General features: G+C 45.8%; 1 protein-coding gene across 1 annotated transcript in view; it reads right to left on the reverse strand.

Annotated features, from left to right (window-relative positions):
* The window catches only part of GSG1L (GSG1 like), a 46,457-nt gene extending 23,624 nt beyond the window's left edge, over nt 1–22,833 (reverse strand). The window contains exons 1-2 of the mRNA XM_054391267.1: nt 22,533–22,833; nt 5,925–5,972 (exon numbers count right to left, since the gene is read on the reverse strand). Of these exons, the coding sequence (XP_054247242.1) occupies nt 5,925–5,972; nt 22,533–22,833 (349 nt within the window). The remainder of the gene's footprint in view (nt 1–5,924; nt 5,973–22,532) is intronic.
* Between the last annotated feature and the right edge of the window lie 3,392 nt (nt 22,834–26,225).

A 26,225-nucleotide genomic window follows, 5' to 3' on the forward strand; every position in this document is an offset into this window, starting at 1 on the left:
CAATACCGAATTTTTATTGCTTCACCTCCACAGGATGCATCATCATGAGCTGTGCAGAGGACATGCGGAAGGCATCTGCTACCTCTGCCAGTACATTCTCTCATTTAAAAAGTCCCCAGTAACATATTTGACTGTTAAATGCTTGCTAGCAAGGAGCATTTTCCTTCTGCAAGGCTTTGCCTTGCCTCAACCTCCATGGTCTCTAAAATTCTTGTTTATTTTTCTGCATGCAAATCTCTCTGTAGATCAGTAGCCAGCACTGCCATAGGCAGCTGCTGCTGCTTTACTGCTTTGCCCTTTGCTGTGGGTGTTATTCCATAGATACCAGTGGTGAAGCAAGTGAGGGCCTACAGAGCAGCAGCTTAGATCATGTTGTGTCACACCTGCAAGAAGTGTGTCCTGGGTATTCTGCCCTGTGTCAGTGTTGCTGTCTCTAAATTTGGAGCCAATTTCTGAAGCAGCTTCCCAAGAGGACTCCCCAGACCAAAGCTCCTTGTTTCAGTACTTGCTGCAGGCATTCTTGATGCTTGCAAAGCACCTGAGTCATAGCCCAGGTGAAAAAGTCTTGGAGGCTTCTCCTCCACATCTCCTGCACACCCTCACTCTTCCCCAGCAAAGTTCTTCCAGCACAAATACTGCTTCCAGCTAAGTTCCACTGTGCAGATCCCAGCCAGTTTGGATGGTCACGATTCCTCATCCTCCAGCTCTTACTGTGTCCCTTTGTTTGGCAGCTGATCTTTATGCATTTATAGAAGGATGTGGGTCAAATCCCCACACAGCTGCAGGCAGGAGGAGGAACAGCCCTGCACATGCATAGAGCTGTGGTGTTCTGCTAGTCAGTGAAGTCAATTATCACATCATTTGGTGGGACATACTACTACCTTTTGACTTCTGTTGTGGTGCCAAAGTTTCTAGGCACAGCATATGGCCTTGGTTTCTTCCCTTTGAGTGTATCCTCCATGGCTTCTTGCAAGTTCTCTTGGGCACAGATTTAAGTGACAGGAAAGGGGAGCTAGAAGATGCCCACAAAACCTGTGATGGGAAAGGAGTAATGGAATGTGTCCCAGCCTTAGTGTTATGGTTGGGTACAGCAACAGCAGCTTGACAGAAAGGTGTTGTAACAGCCTAGTGGGACAGAAAAGTCTGCAAGCTGCATTCAAAAATGGACCAAGAGTGAAAACTGAGTGTATTTTTCAGCGTCATTCAAAAGTGTCCCTTGCCACATAGGTTATCCTATTCTTCTGCAGACATCAAAATATTCAGCAGGAACAAAACTTTGATCAAGTTTTGTGAAGGTCCCAGGAGCAATTCAGAACTAAAAGAGCAGATACAGGCAACTGTTGTGGCAGTTTCCTTCCAGGTCCTTTTGGGCCCATCTTACAATTCACATCTGTAAGGAAAATTAGAAACCTGCACACTTTGTAGGACCCAATGACACCTGCTCTGTGAGAGCCCTTCAAAACTCCTGGCCACTCTAACTAGCTACTGCCCTGTCACTCGTTAGTGACAGCAAATGAAACCTGTAATCAAAAATATTTGTGGACAGAAAATATTTTTTTCCTAGCTATTTATTCTCTACCATCATCAAGATGATTTTGTTAAGCATATTTGGCACTAACCACCAGCTATAGCTAATAAATTCAATGTGAGGCTTACAAGGTTCTGACAGATTGTTGGCGGCTGCCTTAACTGCAGGAAAGAGCTCTCCTAGTGTAGGTTGCAAATGCTTATTTATACCATACTGTGGGTCTGTTTGCCCCCAAATTTGATGCCTCCTTTTAGTAGATGTCATTGGTGCAGTATATGCAAAGGGTATAATAACTGGTCAGAGAGACAGCGCCCAGCTACCCTAGAGATCAGCACAAATGGATTCAGGACAGGGAGCTCAGGCAGCAGCTAGTGAATTTTTACAGTAAGAACAAGAAATATTTTCAGTTATGAGTGCAGAATTTGTGGTAAGGATGCAGCTAGACCTCACCAGAGATGGTTTCCTCTTAATATGAGTTTCAGTACTCATCTAAGAAGGTCTTAAATGTTCTGGAGAAGTTTTATACTGTCTTGCTGTTAATGGGTGAGAGACTCTAGAAGAGATTGGCTGTGCAACTAGACTGTGTAGGCTTCTGTTTAGCATGTCTGAAAAGTGGAAGCTGATGTGCTCAGAGCACAACCTTCAGCAACCTGTGTTACCTTCAGCAGCCTGTATTTAGCTTCAAAGCTGGCTGTATGGAAAACTTCTTTGGATCAGGGAAAACCATCTGAGAAGAAAACTTTGGAAAGCCTGAGTGCAAGGCTGCAGTGATGGGGCGTGTACTTCTTGAGATATTTTAGATAACTGAAACTTTGAACACCCTCTTTTTAGTGGTAAGTGATGCTAAGAATGTGTGCAGAAACTGAATGATCTGAAGCCTCATTGTGAAGATAAATTTAGTCCAAAATTTCCCAGTTACACAATGGACTGTGAAACCCACAATGTTTGTATAACTGAATTCAGATTTTGATATTCACAGCATCTTTTCATATCTTATTTGCTTGGAAGAAGAATCAAGAATCTGTCCCAGCACTGGGTGTAACAGCATAGTTGGCAAGCCTCTGAATAAGAAAGACAATGATGAGTGAGGGGATGAAGAAATTGGAGTAGGAAAGATTTTTTTATTACTGGAAAAGAAGCAGATTAAGTCAAGAAGATAAAGAATTCTGCAGGGAAGGTAAGTTGAGCATCATTGACACACAATTTTCTCTTTATATGTGGTGAAAGCATCTCTGGACAGTACCAGACTGATGGTGAAAAATTCAGCTTAACTATGTTGCAGTGTCCAACTTGATCCACAGCTGTGGAACTTCTCCTGGTTTTGTTGATGAGTCAGACGGTCAGCACTTTCCATCTCTGACAGAGCATTCCCCTCTCTTTCTGTCAATATGCCTCCATGGAAACTCCATGGAAAGGCTTCAGAAATAGCCATACATTTCTTTATACCACTACAGCAAAAGAGCCTTCCTTCCTCCAAAAGAAAAAAATAGAATAGTCTGGAAATATACCCTGACACCATGCAGCAACTCAACAATTTTGCTGAAAAATAAATTGCTGACAGCATTTCACACAACCAAAAGAAATCCTTACAGCAAAGCAATAAATGTTGGTTTGGAAAGTGTGTGGGTGATGCAACCAAGCGTTATGCACCATAATGAACTTTCCCAGAAAAAGGGTAAAGCACAGAAACCTCCTGCTGCTGCCTTTGGAACAGACGCTTGGGGCTTGGTTCAAGTCTGTCTCCTGAAGGCATCACGCACTGCCCACTAGTCCTCCTGCTGGCAAAGGCAATCAACCATTCCCCCAGGTTGCCTTCTTGGTTCCTCTTCCACCCATATCAATGTCCATCTGTGGCAGTTTGGGCTGGGTGCCCCCTGCCACTGCCGCATGAGATACACCTCTGGTGTCCTGGGTGCCCACCCACAGGAGTGGACACAGGAAACGACGTATTTCTACCCATAAATCCTGCACCCTATAAGGCCATCTGCAAAGTCATTCTCTTCCTCTTTCTTCCCTCTCTGCTCCCCTGGGAGATGTCCTCTCTTACCGGGTAATGCCGGGGGAGTATCCTCAAGGCCTCTTAGGCCTGTGTAGGCCTAATGCCAGGAGGAGAATGGGCGGGGGGCAGTCTCAGACCTGGCCAGCCTGAGACTTGCCTTTCAGCGGGAGGGGGAAGAAAGAGCCCTGGGGGGTTTGGGTTTACCCTCAGGTGGGAAGAAGGAAAGGATTGGGAAGCTTTGGGAATTATGTAACGGGCTCTGTACGCTTTGGGATACTCTTTGTCACTATGCTTTGTAGTTTGTAGTTCTCTGTAGCTTCACCAATTGCTTTTCCATTTAAACTTTCCATCACTCTCCAATCCGTTTGTGTGACTCTCATTCTTTTGTCCCTTTCGGGGCAAGAGACGATCTGTGTGGCCCCAAACCAGCACACCATCATAGTTCCTCTCGTGTGGCCCTTCTTTGGGCTGAAGAGTCTTAGCAAATTTATGAAATTCAACAGGGCAAGTGTAGGGTCCTGCACCTCAGAAAGAATAACCCCCTGCACCAGTACAGGTGAGGGGTGACCTGCTGGGAAGCAGCTCTGCAGAAAAAGACCTGGGGGAGTTGGTGGACAACAGGAAGACCATGAGCCACCATTGTGTCCTTGTGGCCAAGAAGGACAATAGCATCCTGAGGTGCATTATGAAGAGTGTTGCCAGCAGGTTGAAAGAGGTTCTCCTCCCCCTCTACTCTGCCCCGATGAGAGGATACAGGAAAGGGCTACAAAGATAGTTAGGGGGCTAGAACATTTCTTATATCATGAAGACTGAGGGGGCATCTTATCAATGCTTAGAAATACGTAGAGTGGGTGTCAGGAAAATGGGACCATTCTCTTTTTCAGTGGTGAGCAGCAACAGGACAAGGGGTAATGGGCACAGACTTGAACATAGGAAGTTCCATCTAAACATGAGGAGGAACTTCCTTTACATTGAGGATGGTGGAATCCTGGAGGAGGCTGGCCAGAGAGGTGGTGGAGTCTCCATCTCTGGAGTCACTCAAAACCAACCTTTAGGTGGGTAGAGGGGGGCTGACTAGATGACTCCAGAAGTCCCTTCCAACCCCTATCATTCTGTGATTCTGTTTCATCCTTGCTCAGAACTTTCCAGAACTCTGATTGTCCCTGCTTCTTTTCTGTCAGTTGGACTAAAAGGGACAAAATGACACACAATATTTTATCTTAAGGTGAAACTTTCAGATGCATGCAGTCCTCAGGTGAGAGGATGCTCTGTGCTCTGTCCTCAAGTCCTTTACTAATGCTTTGTAACAGATCATTTTGTGACTGCTGCTGAGCATTGAGCTGGTGGCTTCCTAGGTATGGTTATGCCCCAAGGTCCCATTTCTGTGTGTAAGCCTCAGCTCAGAGCCAATTATGGCATCAGTCCCAGGACCATTCTTCCCTTACCTGCATCATTTGTTTAGGTTTATTTACAATGAACTCCCAGGGACATCTGTGTGCAATGCCCCTCTGCTTTATTGGTGGTAACTGCCCTTCTCTTCCAATTTGTCCACCTGATCAGCGATTCAGACAAAGAACAATTTGTTCCTCACACCACTTACTGCCTCCGTCAGACCTGATGAAGGTCTTGTATGCCCAAGAGGTTCTGTGATTGTCTCAAGTGATCTAACAAAATATATCACTTCTTTGTGAATTTTCTTCTGTGCTTTGGATTCTCCAGAAGGCCACTTGCTGGGGTGAAAGGCACTGAGGCCTCTTTAGCTGTGGACAATGCTTGGTCTTGAGCAGGGAGCAGGATGGGCTCAGCTGCCAAGGTTGTTAATTGAACTCTAATAGTTCTATTACTTTTTTTCCCTGATAAATACTATTTTGAAATACAGGTTAGGCTGCTATTGAGAATGTATAACTGTAACACCAGGGTAGAGCAAACCTTTGCAGTCCACTTCTGTGCACTTGAATATGTAAATAATTTATTTTGGGGGGAGAGTAAACCAAATAAACAAGCATTTAGATTATTCCCTCACAAGGAGATGTTTGTTACTGTGACTGCAGTTTTCTGACCATAAATATCTTCGTGGCCTGAGGAAACCATGTAGTGTGTCCCTCTTCACTAGGGGAGGAAGGGAAATGTCTGTGTTACAATAGAGACCTTGATTTTCTTGGAAAAAATCAACTGAGTGAAGAGAAAATGTATCAGAGAAATGACAGATCTGCATAAACTGAGTAAGTAGCTGCCTTAAGCCCTTGGCACTTGTTTCACCTGGTTGTGTGTAATCTGGGTGACTTGTAGGTCCTTGTATGCTTTGGAAGGAATGCATCCCCTGGAGCTCAAGTGTGACAAGAAACCATACTGATGAAATTTGTGACAGGAGGAGCCACCTTGGCTGTGTTTTCTTACCTTTTTCAGAAGCCGGGGCAAGGTCAATAAAACTTCGACATTTTTCACCTTGAAAAGAAAAGGATTGTTTTAGGAGACAGAAGTTGACTGGGTTTGCAGTGCCTCCTCTTTCTGACTTAGTGTCTGCCACCACTCCCATCTCAGTCTCTACAGGACCACTGGGTTGTTTTTCCCAGAGAGCAGCCTGTACTGGACCAAACCCACCATGGTCACAGGGCTGGGCTCTCCCTTGGGGGTCACTGTCCCCTCACTGGGAGTATGAAACACAGCTAGTGAAGAACAATGTTCTTCCAGTCCTTGCTGGGGGGTTGGTTCTCTTTCCCAAGGCCAGGAATCGTGTTGCACTCCATATAGAGTGCCACAGTGCACATCACCACAGAGGGAGTGCACGAGTCTCCTCCACCAACAATTCTGCCCTCCTTCTTCTCAAGATCAGGGCAATGCCTATGCTCTACCAGGGTGTGACCAGACCTCCTGGTTCCAGGAAGCATTGCCATGGGCACAGATGTCTCAGTAGACAAATCTGACACGTGACTAGGACAGACAAACCCTGAAGCACAAAGCAAGTTAAGCAGTTGCATAGCATTTAAAAACAAAGCAGGCAAATGCCTGGCTGGACCGTCGCACCCCGGGCCATTCCCTCTGCTTTGTGGCTGCTGCATTATTATTGACAATTCAATTTTCTGTTTAGGACTCCACCTCTGGTTTTGCAGGTGTCCTTGTGAAGCCTCTTGCTTCTGAGCAAAAAAACCTGTCTCAAGGGTGGATGTTTTGACCTTTCTTTTTACCTCTTCAGGCAATCAGAGATTATTAAATAATTCCTCTGCTGTAAGAGCATCCATGCACCAAGGGTGTGTGTTTCCTTCAATGTGACATGTTCCAAGGTGACCAGCCAAACCTTGAAGTGCTTCAGGCAAAGTGATATCCATTATTTAGTGACTCCAAGCATGGTGATTTCTCTCCAGCTCTGCTCCCAGGGCTGTACCACCCCTCTGGAGGAGTGTTTCCTTAAACCCCAACCTCAGCTTCTCTAGCTGCTCTGTCATTTTTGCAGCCATCCTTTCTCTACCTGTAGGGACATGAACAAGCCCAGCTCCCTCAGCTTTTCACATGTGCTGTACCTTAGGTCCCTGATCAAGAAATCCAGAGAAACAGGTGGACTATAAAAGATGCTGTACTATAGGTAGGAATCATTCTTACCCAGAGACTCCAAGTTTGGGGGTATGAGGTGTCTCAGGAATGCATTGACAAAGCAATGCAGGGAGAGTGACCTTTAGATTTAGACTCGATCTAAACAGATTAAGAAGGATTTTTCACTCTAATCTCATGAATCTGTGGTTTGGATTTGGCCTTGTGGTTTAGGGTGGGTTTTTTTTTTGTTTTGTTTTGTTTTGTTTTGTTTTGTTTTTTGGATGTAAGTTATTACTTTTGTCACTGATTTATTTTAACCTGGCTTCAGGCTAACTGCTTAGCACTGAGTCATCTCTTACCTATAGCTGCAGTGAATCTGAAGCCATATTGCTGGAAACCTCTAACACATACCTGCCTCTTTTGCGTGTTATCCCAGGAGAGCCAAAGGGGAATGGCATTTACTGCTACAGAACCTGCGCAGGCTGCTCTGAGAGCAGGAGATATGTGGTGCCTTTCAGACACAGGGCAAGGTGCAGAGCATTTCTGGCATGCATGGGTACTGAGGAAGCTGATGGTACCACAGTGTCTGGCTGCAGCTGCCTTGTCTGCAGGACAGATCTGAAGAGTGTGATCACAGGCTCTTTTGGAGGAATGTGTATCCTCACCCTTCCTCAATCAGAGTGGCCAGAACACTTGAGTGTCTCAAAGAGGTCATTTTGGAGCCCTAGCACAAAGCATGACTGTAGGTTGGAGTGCCTGGAAGAAGTCACTTCACTTTCAATGGCTGATACCTGGATTGTGCCTGGCTTGCTGCTGAAGGTTGTGGTAGGAAGCAGTTCCTGATGAAGAACGCTTCTCTTTGCTGCTCCTGTTGCTGGAGCACTGGAAACCTCTCCTCCATTTTCAATGGTAACCACTGGTGGTATTTATAGATCACATCCACACTTCCACATGCAGACATGCATCTCACTGAGAACTGAAGATGTCAGCAGTGCTTTCAGTGTTCCTCTCAGGATTTATTCTAGGTTATTTTGGGGTATCTTGTATAACTGATCTCTTAAGCCCTCTTAAGTTTAATTTTAGACTTGGCAGAGTTTATCCTGCTGTGCTGCCCTTTTCCAGATGCATCTTCTCCTCATAACCAGGCTTCTGGAGAGTCTTTGGAGAGTACAGAAAAGGCTGTTTAGAAGTGCAACAAGAAAAGTGTCTAGGATTCATCCCCCTGATAGTTCTGTCTTCACCTAGTTCTGACAATCTTTCAAACAAAAGAAAGCCAAGGAGTGATGTCTTCCACACATAACTCACACAGAAAGGAGAGGTGTGACCTGGCCTGAATGCTCTCCACTTCCATGCAGGAGCCATGGCTGTGTACAATGCATGTGAAGAAATTAGGAGTGCTGGGGAGCTGTGGGGGGCTGAGGAGTGAGGGTTGATTGACCACCAAAACCTCTGCACTTGGTGCTGGCTTCTTTTGTTGCTTCCCAAGGGTGAGGTAGAAACAATTTCTGTAAAAGCCCTTACAAATGTATTCCCTTCATAGCCAGTCTGGCTCTGTATGAGCTCAGTTGTGTCTCAGCTGGGTTTGCCAAGAAGGAAAAGAAAGGGTCAGGGATCATAGGCCCTTAGGGCTGATCCCAGTAATAGCCCAAAGTTTGTGTGGTTTTCTGTAATTAATCCTAATTAATCAATGTGATACTGCATATGTTCATGTCTCTGTGTATGTGTAATTTGCTAGGGAAGTTTGAACCGAACCAGCCAGTGAGTGGACGGAGGCACACCTGGAAGGACCCAATGTCTGAGCTGGTGGCTGGGTAAGAGTCTTGAGGTGTTGGTGTGGATGATAGAGGATGATAATATCCCAGAGTCCATTACTGTGATGAGATTGTGCATCTACAAAGGGAGTGTGAGTGAGTGTGAGTGTTTCTCTGCAAGCCTTCTCAGCCAGAGAGGAGTGAGAGGAGGGTGCTAGCTGATGGGAGGGATCGTTTTGGTTCTGGAGTTGCTGGCAAAGGCACTGCTCACTGGGCTGGGTGACCACAACAGCATCATTCATGCTTGCATATCTGTGTGCATCTGCATCTTGAATATGTGCTTAGCCTGAACTGGGAACCAACAGCAAAGCAGGCAAGGGAGAGGAAATTCCCTGGGCTCAGCTTCCCAGGAGCACACAGAATTTCCTCAGACAGGCTCACTGAGACTTTGCCCATTCCATGGCTCTGCAAGTCTGGAAGCTCCCACAGGTCAAATGTTTTCTAGCTCTTCAGTAGTTCCTACTGAAGAAAGTTTGGCTTTGGGCTTCTGCATGTTCTTAGCAAACAGCGTACAGAAGATGTGGATTTTAGCACTGCGCCTGTGCCAGCGACATAGAGAAAGTTGTGGTAGCATAAGATGATCTTTCTGTCTTGCTTCCAGCATGAGACCCATACTCTTTCTTTTCCTGCTGCTCACAGCATTGTGGGAAGTTCTGAGCTTCCAGTCCTCCCAAGTCTGTGGCAAACACTTGTAAGGAAAATTGTCTCATGTCTGAAAAATCGAATTATTTCAGGAGGAAGGAGAAGGCTATGTGAAAAACAAGCACTGCTCTGCAGAGCTGCGTTCTGAAGAAGGTAAATGAGCTGATAAGAATAAGACTGCTGCAGGGATGGGAAGGAGGCTCTGCAGGATGGTGCTGACAAGGAGTTGCATTTGGTAGAGTGGTCATTCATGTGATCTGCCACTTCAGATAGGCAGAGCTGTCCCCCAGACACCTCCATTTCCCTAGGAGGAGGTGGTGAGGGCTGCTTGCTTACTTTCTCCACTGAAGAGTCCTACTTCTGAGTGTCACACACACATTGGAAAGCTGGGACTCTGTGCTGGAGGCAAAGACTTTTTTCTCTGACCTTTCTCAGGCAGAGGTCAGAGACCAGAGAACTCTCTAGCCTAAGCAATAATGTGAAAGCAAAAGCTAAGAGAGAGAAGTGGCTTTTCCAAATCCCCCAAATTCACTCATGCCAGAAAATGAAGACAGCCAGGTCTGCAGGGTGTAGTAGCTCCAGGGCTCAGGGACTACCTTCCCTGTTGTGTTCTTCACACCTTGCCATGGGCACAGTGAAACTGCATTGTCCTAGATTAGCTGTGCCCAGATGTGGCTTCCAAAGTGGGTGCTGGCTGATTGATTCTGAGGGAAGTTCTCCACCACCTCTACCCTGCCCTGGTGAGGCTGCACCTGGAGTATTCGGTCCAGTTCTGGACTTCCTAGTTCAAAAGGGACAGGGAACTACTGGAGAGAGTTCAGTGGAGGCTACAAAGATGCTGAGGGGCCTGAAGCATCTCTGTGAGGAGGAAAGGCTGAGAGCCCTGGGGCTATTGAGCTTGGAGAAGAGCAACCTTAGAGGGGATCTTGTCAATTCTCATCAAGAGCTAAAGGGTGCAAGAGGATGGGGCCAGACTCTTGTCAGTGGTGCCCGGTGACAGGACAAGGGGCAATGGGCACAAACTGGAACCCAGCAGGTTCCATCTGACCATGAAGAGAAGCTTCTTGGGTGTGAGGTTGCTGGAGGCCTGGAGCAGGCTGCGCAGAGAGGTTGTGGGGTCTCCTTCTCTGGAGAGACTCCAAGCCCACCTAGGCACATTCCTGTGCAACTCACTCTAGGCACATCTGCTTTAGCAGGGGGGTTGGACTAAATGATCTCCAGAGGTCTTTTCCAATGCCAACCGTTGTGTGATTCAGTGATATTCTTCTCTGGGTCTACAGAAGAGAATAGGGAACTGTAACAGGGCAGCTGGAAAGGCAGGTCAAGGTGCACACAGATTAGGTCTATGCTGTACTATGAAGATGTACTTCCCATCTCAGTGTGTCACTGGAGTCACCCTGAGTGACTCCACCTTTGTGAGACCTACATGTATCCTGCTGTTTCTTCCACCAGTTGTCTGAGGTGTGTGGTTTGCCTGTGGCTGGCTTCAGGACCCCCCACTGCACAGCAGTAGGTGGGTTTGTCCAGTGTATCCCTCGAGAAAGTTGGGAAGGGGGCAGAAATCACACTAAAGGAGCAGAGGCTTTAAGGCAGCATCTCAATTTTATAACATGGCTGTTGCAACAGCAAGATTTGGAAGTCGGTGTCCTTGTGGGTCCTACATTCCCCAGTTGTTTTCCCTCTCAGCCAGTGATAAATAGTTCCTTAATAACCAAGGCAGCAAAATAAAACCAGCTCTAGAAAAATCCTGTCTTGTATGCCTTCCAACTGCACGGATTCAAAATACTCCAGTTAAATAATTTGACTTCAAGCAATCAGGTAGTTCTGACTGAAGGAAGGATCTGCTGCAACTCTGCTTTTTATCTTGTTAAAAAAAAAAAGGGGGGGGGAGCTATCTATATTCACTTACTCTGCATAAAATATTAGGAGTTCAAAAGTACAGTTCTGCTGGAAATTTAAATGATTAAATTTCATTTAAACAGCATTCCCTTTTAGTAACACTCTGGCTCACAGCCTATAAAAGACAAGGTCCCCTTTTTTTTCCCTGACAGACCCTAACAAATCTTTATCTCTCCAATTATATCTGGAGTCATGTGATCCTGATGAGATCTCACATTGTCTACCAAGAGTAAAATCACTGTGTTTGCCTAAAAAAGGACCTAACCCTCCAGGGATCCCAGCCCAGACGAGGATGAGGACTCCAGCACAACTTCAGTGATAGAAAGCACTACATTAGGGAAAACACAGGTTAATCAGCTGGCTCAAATTGAGTTCTAGCAGGTTAATTAATGAATGGAATATTCCACTTTTGATTAAACTGATCCCAGACCCAGCATTTAATTGACTTTTTTTTTTCTTTCCTAATGAAAAATAATCTGCAAAAATCAACCTTTTCCAGCTGACCACACTGATTTTGCTGGAGCAGTATTTTCTGATGGAATACAAACAGGTTTGTAGAGAATTACACTAAAATATGTCTTGAAGGATGAAAACAGTTGTTTTCTCTTACTGAGTGCTGTCACTCAGAGCTGCTGCCTATCAGCATTTCCCTTACTTCCAAATAAATGGGAATTTGTTCAGTCTCTGCTGAGAAAACTCCCAATCTTCTTCTCTTGTGGGGTCATTTCCCAGTCTGCAGCCTATCCTGCTGTTCTCTTTAAACAAATGCAAACTCCTAAAACTTTTTACCTTTTTAAGTGGAAAAGCATAAAGCTTTCCACTGTTTCATTTCAGGCATGCATTTCCCATCAATTCACAGACCACCAACAGAAATAGTAATTGTTTTATTGTTAAGGTATCATCTACGCTGTGGAGTTTCCCCCTTGGTTGGTTGGAGCAGCAGACAGCTGGGCAGAGGATGCAGGCAGAGCAAGGAATGCCCAGCACGTCTGTGCTAAGTGGGACTATGTGCCATGGCAACTGGGCTTTCTGCACTGGAACTCTCCCTGAAGTGAAAAATCTTGCACAGTAACTGAAAGCAAACATCTCCACAGGCTGCTCTCAAATCAGGTCTAATTGAAACACATCCAAGTCACAAGACTCATCTGATTATCTTGGTAAGGCCTGATGGATGTGTACACACATCTGTCATTTGGAGAGCTGGAAAATAGTTCAGATTTCTAAATGATTGAGAGAATCAAGGGAATGATGGTGTTGAGAGAGGCTTTCAATGACTCTGGTGTCAAATTAGACCTGACTTTATAATCTGGAAAACATTAAATCAGACCAAGAGCTCTGAGTTGCTGCAAGCATTTCAAGCCACAAAATGGGAAGAGGAGGGTTTTCACCTGTTCATCCACAGATGGCCATCTGCCACCCTGTGCTAATGTAAACATGCCAAAATAAACTAGTTATTGGCTGTCTGGGACAGCCTATAGTCTGTGGGACTATAAGGTCTCCCCACAAAACTGAAAGACTGGAAATGAAGCTCCTCACAGAAGATATGGCTGCTATCTGTACCTCACTGAATGGAGTATGCCATGCCTTCTGCAATCTCCTGTGTTGACTGCATTAGCAGTTCCAGGCTGGCTGGTGATTAGCAAAGATCAGAGGAGTAAGTAACCACAATAACACCCTAAACTCCAGGTTGTAGAAGAAGTGTGGTTCAATAACTCCTATTCCTTCCAATTATTAGCTGTAGATCAGCATGGATTCTCTTTTAACCATGCCAGTGCTTCTCTCCAGATAATGCCCAGCTGGAGTATTTGTGTTGGGTCTGTGCCCTGGCTCCAGAGATACATGAGCAGGGCAGGCAGAGCTGAAAGTCACTGGCAGCAAAGATGGAAACTCCTTTTTATGGATGGGATTTCTTCAGAAAATGAAAACATCAAAAGCTGATGTGTGCCAAAATGGAGGGAAAGACAAATCTGGGACAGAGCATTGCTCTGATTACATGGCACATTGCTGTGAACATGAGTCCTGAGGCTGCAGCTTGAAACATGAGCAAGTGACTGCAGGTAAGAGGCAAAGGGAGAGGAGGGGACCTTGAGTGCCAGAGCCTGTAGTACGTCAACCTGTATTTCTTCTTCACAGTTAACACCATAACAGTATTTATTCTCCACAGTTAACACTGTAACAGTATTTCTGCCCTGCTTTGCCCATCTGTCTGCTTTCTGTTCCTCTTAGCCACTGCAATTTGGGCTGCCTGCTTCAAAGTGAACTCCAGGAACTCTTAACTTCTCTCCTTGGAGATGCTCAGTTGCTTTTTTGGTTCAGGCATCCTGTTTTTCCATGCAGGCATGCTTGGAGTATGGAAACAGAGATAGCCTTAACCTTTCACCCACAGAAATACACTACTAATTTGTGTCACACTTTTGAAATCAGGTGAAAAGAATTGGTCTTGCACTGCCTCTTGTGAATCTTATCTCCAACCTTGTACCTAATGACTTTGCAACAAGTTCTTATTTAGTGTTTTTAGGGGCTTGCTTGTTTGTTTGTTTCTGACTGGCCAAGTGATGCACAGTGAAATCAGGCTGAAGGACAGTAAGATGTGTTGTTTGATCTCTCCAAATGTAGTAAGTCTAGACATGCTGGGATGTCTCTGCTTCTCTATCAGTTCCCCCCATTTTAAGCATGGTTTGTGTTCTTTTCCCCACCAAATGCGAGGTGTTTGGCTGTGTCTGTTCTACAAGCCAAGTCACTCCACAGTAACAGCATCTGTTTCCTATTATTTACTGTTTTCTGTAGTCATCTGTAATCTAGACCAGCAAAGATTCATATTGCCATTTTGTTTCCCACCAGGAATACTGGATCACACCCTACCAGCTCAGGATCCTGCTCAAAGCAGTGTTGTTCCCTGGTAAGTTCCCATTTTGAGATCTATCAGTAAGCCAGGTCTGGTAATTCCCTGTATAAGGACATTTTTAAATGCAGGTTTGAAGGTGCTGTGCTTTACAAGCCATGGGGATACCATGCTGATTGATATTTCATCCTCTAGTTATTTCCATGGCCTTGAATGCATCTGTTAATATTTTACACAAACTGACACGGGGGTAGACATCTCAGTTCTCTTTGAAATATGGGACCTATGTGTTAGTCTTCCAGGACTTTGAAGTTTATTCTGTTTACAAGGAACTGCCAGAACCCCTCAGATACCTGTTTTGAGGCTACTGGGTTAAATGGCTGAGGGCAGACCCATCCAAAGAGAAAGCAACACAGCTTTTGCTTATGAGGTAGAGGATAACATTGAATAAGAGTGGCTCACTGCCTGGTCCCTTACTTTACTCTGAGTCTCAGCCTGCAGGGACTTCATAGCCATGTTTTATGTATGATAGATGCTCATACAGCTAGTCTGTCTAGCAGGATGAGGAGGACCTAAAATCACAAATCCCCAGTGCACTCTAGCCACAAAATATCCCCTAAATCCTATAAAAACTGAATGTCTATAATAAAGCAATCACCACCACAGGAACCACAGGAGGAGAATAAGTCATCACCAGGAACATGAACATCTCTAAAAGCTCTTATCATAGAGCTAATTTCCTATGGCTAGGCCTATCTTATCCTGTGAGCAAATGGCAGGAATTTGTTAGGAGAAGCTCACAAGCACTTTCTGAGATGGATCCTTCCCCACATTGTAAAAAGCAGGCAAGAATTTGTTAATATCCCTGTTATCTAGCCTGAGGGAGATTTCCCTTCTGATCCCAAATTAGATCATCAGTTTAATGTTCAGTGCATGAGCAGCCATACCAATTAGATACTGAGCAGCTGTAAGAAAGTCAACAGCAGCAAACCAACCTCCTCACACAGTCTCCACCTGTAGCCAGTTTCTGCTGCTTTGGAGAAGGCATAAGGCCCTCCAGAAAGTGTGATGTGCATCAAGACAGCAGCTGTTTGGTTTTTTTCTTGGCTCCCACTGGTGACCAGTGGCAGCCCCGAAGCAGGGATGGATGTGATGGTGTGAGTAAGGCACTCACACCAAAGTGGCTCCTTTCAGACCTCCTTAAGATACCAACAAATCAGCTCTGCAGGATTCACTCCAAAGTTCCTCATGCCAGAAACATTCTTCTTCCATGGTGCCTTTAAGGGAGTATCCCATTCCAGCCCTGGGATTTCCCTTGGTCCCACTGCCCTCCATGGAGGGGAAGTCCAGAAACACTTTCTGGGAGCTTCTCCTTGGATTCTCACTTTTTCTTCTCAAGACAAGTTATTAATTCATAGTAATTTCTTGCTATTTGTCTACATATACGAGGTGCCATCACATCTCCTCTAGACTATCAGTTGGTTATACTGAAGGGGAGCAGTTTTTCCATAACTACCTTGGAAATCCCCCTCTGTGTTTCACTTCCCTCTTTTTCTTTCCATACCTATATGTGATGGCATTAGCCAAATATTCCGGTGTTCCCTGTGCCTTGCTCAGTGTGCTGATTCTTCCCTAGAATAAGACCTTTCCTTTACATCACAGCATTTTGCAACTCAGAGTCAAACACCAGCCTACAACTTGTTTTTTACCTTTCTTGTGCGAGTGATATCTAACTGTAAATCTCACAGAATTTTGTGCCTTAAGTGTTTGGTGCTTTAACCATTTTTACAGTTTAATGCTATTCTTACAACTCCATCAGACCTGCTCACAGTTGTGCAGAAAAATCTCTCCTCTGTAATGGCAACATTCCCAGACTTTGAGTCACAGCATATCTAAGGAGTGCACTTCAAGTAGGATTATTCTCTTCAAATTAAGACTTCTGTGTTGGAAATGACAATTCTTAGAGAAATCCCTTTTTGGCCAATGAAGGAAGCACATAATCCCAGGGCTCAGTTGGTCCCATGTGAGGAGGAGTTTAATCTCCTCAAAAAGTACTTACTACTTTCCACTGGCTGTAGTGAAGCTGTTGATCAGTTTAGGCACAGTCACCTACATTTGCTGATGCCCACAGCTTTGCTCTTTACAGACTAGGTGACATGATTTGTATCCCTAGTTCTTTTCCCTGGATTTTTAACCTCAGCATTAACTACATCAACCCCAACCCCAAATTTGAGGACAACTGAAAATATCTGATGCCCATCATGATAATTTCCTTTGTTAGATTACTTGCCACAGCCTTCTTGTAAGATTCTTCTTTAGTCAGTTTACAACCTGTTTATCCCCATTGTAATAAATAGAGTAAAATCTGCACCACAGATGCTAGCAAGAACTCCACCTACTTCACTATCTTGATATTGTCATCCAGTGACAGATATTCAGGGCAGAGCAAAGGGATGGATTTAGGGTGATTTTCCTTGTGTGATAACAGTACTGCATCAGTAGTTTGGGGATTTCCTGGTCAGAGGTTGCTCTCAAATCATCATGTTGATAAAAGAAGTGGATGTTTCCTCCCTGGATCTGTACAACCCCTAGTTTTGGCTTTCACAACATTCCCTGGCAGAGAGCTCTGTAGGAAGGAGTATTTCTTTTTCTCATATGCCTTATTGTTCTCTAAATCACAGAAGCAGTTAACGCTAATTCTTGTCTGATCTCTGTCATTCCCAGTGGATCCCCACCAATATCATAGCTCTCTGTGTGCTGTGCCTGCCTCCCAGCCTGCAGAGGCTCAGGCTGTTCAGCACTCCCCAGCGTGGAAGCATGCCTACATCTGTCACCACGTTGTTACCACTCTCTGTAGTTCCTCTGTAAAGAATTTTCAGTGGGAAAGTCCATCAAGAGCTTTTTTTGGGACTCCATAGAGATTGGGTCTAATGCACTACCCTTGTCTAAGAAATGATTCATCTTCCTAGAAGAGTTACCTGTACTCACCCCCCACCTTTGATAAAACCCTATTTGTTGCCATGCAGTGAGTGCTTTCCCAGAAATCTGCCTTAAGGTTGCTGGGTCAAGTGGCCTCTTGCCTGTTTTATCCAGCCTTCTTTGAATCCAGCATCTTGCAGATTCTTACTACTAAACCTGCATTTTCATGTGCCAGTTATTTCAACATCCTCAGATGGAGATTATCCAGGCCCCCTGGGTTCAGTTCTGATATCACTGGAAATGTTGTCTTTAATATAGAGCTCTACCTCCTCAATTCCTTTTACCACTCTTTCCTTCCTAAACAATTTATAACCAGCATTTTTCACATTCTAGTCATGCAAATAAACCCCACAAGGTTTCAGTCATGCCAATTATATTGTATTTCTCATAATCCAGCAAGAATTCCCAATTCCTCTTGCTTTTAATTATTTACTCACAAGGTGCTTTGCCCCAGTCCCTCGCTCTGGACAGCTGCCTACGGTGAATCACATACACTTGTTATCACATGGAGCGGGGGTGGGGGGGGAGAGGAGGAGGAGAAGGGTGGTGCAGTGCTGCTCTGGATCTGTGAAAGTGTGTGGCAAGTTCATGCCTTTATGTGTTACAGATGTATTCACTTCTGCAGGATACATCTGGCTCCTTCCCAAATGTGCATGTAATGGCCATATTTATGGCCCATTTTGATGCATCTTTATGTACTGTGTAAGTTCCACTCTACCATTTACTCCTTAAAGTGCTAAGGGGTATGTGGTACAGAGCATATAGAGAGCTACAGATCCCTTCCCCTCAAAGTCACAGAATCACAGCATGTTAGGGGTTGGAAGGGACCTCTGGAGATCATTGAGTCTAACCCTGCTGCCAGAGCAGGATCACCTAGAGTAGGTCACACAGGAACACATCCAGGCAGGTTTTGAACATCTCCAGAGAAGGAGACTCCACAACCTTTCTGGACAGCCTGCTCCAGGGCTCCAGCACCCTCACAATGAAAAAGTTTTTCCTTATGTTCTTGTGGAAGCTCCTCTGCTCCAGCTTGTACCCCTTGCTCCTTGTCTTATCGTTGGACATCACTGAGCAGAGCCTGGCTTCATCCTCCTGATGCTGCCTTCGACATCTTTATAATGATGAATGAGGGCACCCCTCAGTCACCTCTTCTCCTGGCTAGAGACCTGGGTCCCTCAGCCTTTCCTCATAAGCACTGCAAAAATAGCGTTGCAAGATGAAGAGGCTGCCCAGGGAAGTGGTTGAACGATCCTTCCTGGAGGTGTTTAAAAGCCATGTAATGCTGCTGCCAAGGGATATGGTTTACCAGTGGACTTGGCAGTGCTGATTTAATGGTTGGACTTGACCTTAAAGATCTTTTCCAGCCTAACCATGCCCATTCCTGATCTCCCTGTCTTCTGTAAAGCATGGTGAGCAACATGGAAAAGCTTGTTGTTTGTTTGATGGGACAATACTCTTAAAAAACTTCTAGGCAGCTGCTTTCCCTTTGAATGAGTATGTTATTGTGCAGATTGTCTTTTTATTAGCAACTAAACCAAGATTTGAGTTAGTGGCTTTTTCTATTAATCAAAACTGTCTAATTTGTCATTGCTTCCCAGCAACCCAACTCCTCTACCTGTTAGGATAAGCTATGCCACCTTACCTGCTTAACATCTGGATGTTTTTACGTTCTGGAGTCAGGGAACCTGCCAGCTCTTTCCCACTGCTGTTACTACCTCATCACTTGTCTGCTGTTTTGTGTGGTGTCCAGCACGGACAGCAGCACAGTGTAGACTGCTAGTGTGAGGCAAGATGTGCACTCAAACTCCTGCTCAAAAAGGAACTAAATGATACAGAGCTCAGCTCTGAGACACTTGGCTGTAGTCAAGGAATTCACGGCCTGGTAGGAGGCTCCAAGTGCCCTGTGCAGTGTGTGAGTGCAGAGCAGGACCCATGACCAGCACAATCTGCAGAACTTGCAGAGCTGCTCTAACTTCATCCCATCTGGAGGTTTAGTCAATTGTTCTTACAGAAGGTACTGCCACCTGTGTGGGATCCAAAGCATTGAACCCACTCTGAAAAGGACACCCCTCCCCCTCTGTTTGGTAGACTGGGATTCAGCATACTTTGGAGTCAGAAATTGTGCTAAATAATGACAGGACCCATCCACCAATGAAATCCATGTGCTCCACTCCCTCTATTCCCAGAGGAGATTCATGATTCTGTTTCTCAGGTTCTAAATGCTTTTTGGATTCTTTAGCCATCCTAGACATGCTGGATGAAAATAACCTTTAGATCCACGAATAATTTCAGAGCTAATCACAGCATTCAATCACTGTTAGAGATGTCAATGAGAGCTAGAAACCTGCAGCAAGAGGAAGGGCTGTTCCCTGGGCTCTGCATGGAAGGTGGGTGGCATGCCTTCTGCACCTCAACCTCTGCCATCCACGTGGACATTTCAGATAAACAGTGAGAGGAGAAGACACTCAAAATTTTTGATTGCAGTCTAAATGTCATTTTAAATGTGACTCAGTCCTAGCACCTGCAGCCAACTGAAAGCCCTGTAATCCTGTTCCTTGCAGTACCAACCATCTGGGAGCTGGACCTGTGGCCCCTGCACTCCAGTATCTGTTGTATTTCAGCTGCACAAGTGCAGTGAGAAGGAAGTTTTGGCAGTACTATGAGTGCAGAGAGAGGAAAATGCAAAGCTTGGTGGCTGGATAGAGAATGTGGCTCACAGCTGGGAATGTTAGGAGGCTTTGAAGGGTTTTGACAGCATCACATCCACAGGGTGTTGCTGGCATTCATGCATTCCTGGTGGGATTCATGTTGCTTAACTTGAGGCATTGGAGGTGAGGAATGAAGGATAGGTCAGGAGCTGTAGGAATGGTGCTGACCACAGTTTTTGGCCATATGTTCTGCTGACAGGGTGTGAGGCCGTAGAGTGTGAGGCCATGGAGTGTATGGAGGAAGGCTGCTGTTGTAGTAATTTTCAGTATGCTATCACTAAGGCTTTAAGAAAGATGTTATTGAAAGTATGGAGTGCATTCAAACTAGGGAATAGCACCAGCTGTGTGCTTAGTGGTAATTTCTGGATGTTCTCCTTGCATCCCAGGGTGTTTATTAGCATCATGGTGACTGCATGACTGGTAATACTTGAAGGACTGGGGTTGGTAAGTGTGCTGTGGACAGAGTGAGGAACTCAAGGCACGGATCACTCACAGACACACTGTGGGTGTAGGTATGAGCATGATGATAGTGCTCTTGGATTGGGGCTGGCTGGTGCCTCACTGCCCTGGAGGCCAGATAAAATTATCACCAGTCAGGCTGCAAAAGGCCATGACCATGTACTGACAGTTTGATATTACAAACTCCAGAGTCTGAAAGAACTCCGTTCATGCTTATTTTATACTGACATTCTTAGGGACAAATTTAGACCTGTGTCCATTACATTGTTCCTGTCCTTACCAGAAAAACCTCCTATGCTAAATCCTGACCGAGGCAGGTGTCAAAGCCAACATACCCATCTACTTAGGTGGATTCTTTCCAAAGCTTGGTCACTCCTGCTTCACTAACTGCAGAGTACTTTTTCACCAAGTTAGTGTTTCAGATAAGAGGAAACACACACAGGGCTGCTGTGGAGGTGGGGAGAGGGAGAAACAACCCTTTCTCTCCTGTTTTCACCATAACTGTCTAAAGCTGGCTTCCAGCTATCTCCTGAGATCACCCACGGCAGCACAGCTTTGTTTACCCGGTACAGAATAGATCACTGCATCTCTTTTCTCCCACAGATAACTCAGTTTTCTGAGTGGGCTAGTCACACAGTTACAACTTACCTCACACATAAATCTTGGCTTGGAAAGCTTTCAATATCTGCCAAAACTGTGGGCATGCTTGATTGTCCCAATCCCAGCTAAGACGCTCAGAAAGTCAGTCTTAAGCTGCTCACTCAGACTGCTGTGGCCTAAGTTTATTTCCACATCAGCTAGACTGTTTCCCCCGCTGTTTTTTTGTTTTCTTCTCGTATCAAGAAGGTTACTTTGGTGGCCTCATTTTGACATGGAGCTGTTTATTGACAGTCCCAAGGCTGGAGTTTATGAACTTTCCTCTTCATACAGTAGAGTTTTCATGACTAACTAATTCTTGAAGCTCTGTCCTCAAAAATACCAGTGAGTGTGCACAGCACCTCAGGGTGAAACAGGCTGTGAGCTGCTCCCCAAGTTTGCCTCTCTTGATAGTTCATCCTTACAGAGCTTTTTCCACCAGGATGTCATAAACTTCCCACTATCAGGGAGGTTGTGCCCTCAGAGATACAACACCTTGAATGACTAATTGTTCCCCTCTGCCAGCAGCAGTGAAGAACCAGCTCTCCATTCTACTCCTTGGGTAATGGCAGGATGGAATAGAAACAGCCCAGCAAGGAGGAAACAGTATCCACGGGCCATTATCTCATACTGTGTCACATTTGTAAACTTTATTTTCCGGTCACATAATGTAGAAAAAAAAGCTCTTTCAAAAGCCAAGTTTGGATGTTAGCTCTAGCAGACAGCTCTGGGAGTAGGGACTGTCACTTTGCATCTGTTGAGACTTAAATCAGTCCCATCGCTGCTACCTTCCATCCACCCCCCAGTGTTTTATTTCTTGGTAAGTGCCAGGGTACAGCAGAGGAAATGAATGCACTGATAAGATGGGGAGATGTCTTCTCGAGTGATTCTCAGCAAGTAAATGGCTGAGCAGGGAGCAGAAATTATCTTTCTCGTGCCCAGTTGTGCCCTTTATCTGCCATTTCTCTACTCCAATAAACATATGATCTAGCCGTCAGGAAGGGGTTGTGGGTGGTCATTCACTTAACGGCTGCCAGAGAAGAGGAAGCCCAGGCTGCAGCCTAATGAAACTGTCACTTTTGTGTTGTCCCTGCCTTTGAGACCACTGCCCCAGGGGTTATTTCAGGGGCAATTCCAATGGGATGTCAGAGCCTCCTTAGCAACTACCAGCCGCTGTCGTTTGTGCGCTCCATGGAGCAGCTCCCAGAAGGGAAGCGGTACCCAGTCCCTGGCTGCAGTGCCCGTCAGGGTGGCACACGCTGCTTTTCAGAGCTTCAGCTGGCTTTAGAGCACAGACCCTGCACCAGCCAGCAGGTAAACAAGCAAACCTTTGCTCTCGCTGGAAACAGGTTGCTTTCCAACAAAGAACTGTTAAAATCCTGCCTCTCCCTGCAGGGTGAATCTGTCTTAGGCTACAGCACAGAGCAGCTTGCCTATGCCTGTATTACAGCGAGCCAAACACAAAGCAACGCAAGCTGGAAGGAAGTTGTTTTATACTTACCAGCAGCGTTGATGTTTTCCTCACAGGAGTACCAGATCCCAGTGTGGAAATACCTGAAAAGGAAGCGGTCATCTCCCGTCTCCCAGCTGTAATGAACCACGTTCTGGTTTGTCTCATTTGCAGTCTCATTCCCGCTGTAGTTGAGGCAGTTTGTCTTCTTCTCTTTCCCACAGCTGGGCTTGGGGACCCTCTGTGTGCCTTCGCACCAGTGGGTCGTGATAAAAGCTGTTGTAGAGAAGAGGAGAGCCATCAGATTCAGACTCACTGCTAGCAGGGCTCTGCATCTTCGATTTGTCTTCATGGTAAATCCGCCCTCCCTCCCCCTCCTGCTGAGAGAAGAAGTCAAAAGGGTTTGTTTTATTTGGGAGGGAGGGGGGTTCAAAAGCCTCTCACGATTCAGAATCCAGTTTTCCAGGCATCAAAACTCTCGGCTTCTTCCAGTCTGTTGTTGTGGCAGGGAAGGAAGCGCTGCAGCCAGTCTCCCATTCTTCTGCTGACTTCAAACCCTGCCTTTGTACGTTTGGGGAGCAGCTGCAGGCGGGAGCGCGGCCGTGCTCTGGTAGTCGGTGAGCTTCAGTGCGCTGACGGGAGCGGAGAGGGTCTGCCTCACACACGGCGCCCAGAGCCACTGAACATCTGCTCGGGCACCGCACATCATCCCAAGAGGCTCCTGCGCCGGGACACACCTGCGGGCTGCGGGGCTGGCCGGCCTCTGCTCCCCCGGGATGGAGCAGGAGGAACTCCGTGGGAGGCAGGCAGCAGGGACAGCCACTGCCTGCCGCCACCGTCTTCGTCCTCACCAGACCTCGGGGACCACTGCAGCGTGCTGACGGCTGAAGTGGACCGGGGGGAGGCGTCACATCTTAGTCCCCAAAAGAATTATTATTTGGGGCTGTGAAATACATTTTTCATGTGGCAAAAGAATAGAGGTTTGTCCAGGAGGAGGAGGAGGAGGGATGGAGTGATACTTTGGCTTTTCTGCTCCGAGCTAGTGAGCAGTAAATCGGGGATCTGGTTCTGCTGTCAGCGTCCCGGTGTAAATCCCTGCTTTCAGGGGCTTGCTCTGGCAGTCAGCAAAGCCCCAGAGGAATTGAGATTTGAAAGTGTGTAATGAGTAAAGCTTGTGCTACTCACGATGCCAAGAAGAGCCCCTTTCTCAGGATTTCATTTCCAGACACAGCCCACACAGATGTTCTGCTTGAAATGGGTCTGTAGGACATTTTGTGGGTCTTGGTTTGTGCAGACAGAGAGGGCTAATCAGAACAAGCCCTGGCCTTTACTTGCCAGATGGCAACACTGGGAGAACAGGGAGCACTGCGTAATATCCCCCTGCTAAAGAGAAGGGCACCATCCTGTCTTCTTGGTTATCTGACTCAGAGCGTATAACCCCCTCCCACATTTCAGTGAGCTGTATGGTGAATACTGAGTATTGTAAGACCAGGGCACCTCGTGATGGTGGTGGTACAGTCTGTATGCAGACCTTCTATCCATGTGTCAGAGGTTGGCCACTTTTGTTACACAACAGCTCACTGTCACTCAGTAGCTGAACACAGTTTTCTGTGGTGAAGTCGCACATTCCTCCTGGGCTTTGGACTCAGTGAGACTTCCTTTCAGCCTCGTTTGGGTTGCCCTGCAAGGCCCATGAAGATGCATGTGGCAGCCTCTCAGAGCAGTCCAGCAGAGAGTTCCCAGCAAGGCCTGGAAATAACCATACAGCCCCACAGGCTCATGCTCTCATGCTCAATGTTCTCGTCTCACACACTGTACTCCATGAAGTCAAAGCAGTGAGCAAGATGAAAAAGCTCATTCTCTGCCTGCAGACATGAAATGTGGTGGTAGTTTCTCCAGCTCCTTGGAGAAAGACAGGAAGGACCAGGTGAAGTTTCTCCTTAGCATGACACCACACAGGACTTCAGGGACCTGTTCCTGCCTCCCTGATACCCCCCTCACAGGTAGTCTTTGGACTCTGTTATGCCTCTTGTGGGTGCCTGTCCTGCAGGTCTGGTCCTGGCTGTTCCTGAGGTTTGTCACTGTGTCTATTGACTCACTTGGCTTTAGTCATTTACTAGAAAAATTCTTCTCTGAGAACAGTTGTGACGCTAGCTTTGCAAGGTAAGTGAAATAGCTTTGCGTTGCAGACACTTCCCTACCCAAGTGGCCTTCCTTTTGCCCACTCCTGCCTGCCCATGATGACTACTACTTCCTTGGTGCCAGGTTTTTCTGGTGGTCTGGGCTAGCAGAGTGCCTCTGTACACAGTTTTCTTCATCCTGGAGCTGCAGTACACTTCTTGTTCCAGCCAGAATCACAGAATGATAGGGGTTGGAAGGCACCTTTGGAGTTCTTCTAGTCCAAACCCCCCACCAGAGCAAGGTCACCCAGAGTAGGTCACACAAGATAGTGTCCAGATGGGTTTTGAATAACTCCAGAGATGGAGATTCCACCACCTCTCTTGGAAGCCTGCTCCAGAGCTCTACATCTTGCAGGCAGATAATCAGCATTATTTGCTTGGTTTAATTGCACAAGCAAGAAATACAGATGATAGCTATTTTGAGGTTATTACTCCAGTTATTTTTATAGTGCAAGGTATTCCCCTTGATATTGCATTTGTGTGTTCCTGTGTTCCTCAGGCTTGTCTGCCTCCTTAGAGGAATAAACAATGCAGTTTAAACTTTGACTGAATGCCTTCACAAGAAAGCTGGCACTGTTCTTCAGGATTATCTTTCAAGTGGCTGTCAGTATCTGAATCATCAGTTTTCCAAGTGTGAATACAGGTGTTACAGGTCTTTTCTCATAAGTCTTCTCTGCTGCTCTGTGCCTTCTGCTTTCTGATCACACCACCAACTTCTGCACACCCTGTTTCTCCCTGTGCCCATCTCCCTGAGGAGTGGGTATCCCAGAGTTTGGTTATCTGAAATAATCTTTGTTCTAAATACTTTTCTTTAGATTGTTTTCTGTTGTTGCTGTTGTTGTTGGGTTTTTTAACACCTAATGCTAACAGATACTTCTAATTCTGTTCCTCCTTATAGTTTTTACTTTTGTTTAGTTGACTGATGAGATTGTTGAGAACAGAGATGATGGGAGTATATATATGTGTGTGTGTGTATATATATCAGAAATTTGGGTTATTTTGTGATAGTTTTAGAATCTTAAGCATTTAAAAATATTCAACACAAAACATAGTATGTTCAAAGTCAGAGCTGAAAGCTTTTTAACATGTATTTAAGCTCTGGGGGGTCCTTAGAGCCTTCCAATACCTGAAGGGAGCCTACAGGAAGGGTGGAGAAGGACTTTCCGTAAGGGTGTCTAGAGACAGGACAAGGAGGAATGGTTTGAAGCTGAGGGAGAGGAGGGTTAGACTGCAGCTTAGGAAGAAGTTCTCCAGTATAAGGGTGGTGAGACTTTGGAATAGACTGCCCAGGGAAGTTGTGGCTGCCTCCTCCCTGGAGGTGTTCAAGGCCAGGTTGGATGAGGCCTCGAGCAGCTGAGTCTAGTTGAGAAGTGTCCCTGCCCTGGGCAGAGGGGTTGGAGTAGATAATCTCTGAGGTCCCTTCCAACTTGAGCTGTTCTAGGATTCTATGAATTGTTTTTTGTTTGCTTTTTTTCCCTAACAGAAGTAATTTTTCTTTTTAATTACTAGACTCCTCTGGCTGTGTATGTTGGGATTACTTGAGAAAAGAGGGGAACTAGTCTGT

Source organism: Indicator indicator, chromosome 22 (genome assembly GCF_027791375.1).
Source record: "Indicator indicator isolate 239-I01 chromosome 22, UM_Iind_1.1, whole genome shotgun sequence".
Lineage (NCBI taxonomy): Eukaryota > Metazoa > Chordata > Aves > Piciformes > Indicatoridae > Indicator > Indicator indicator.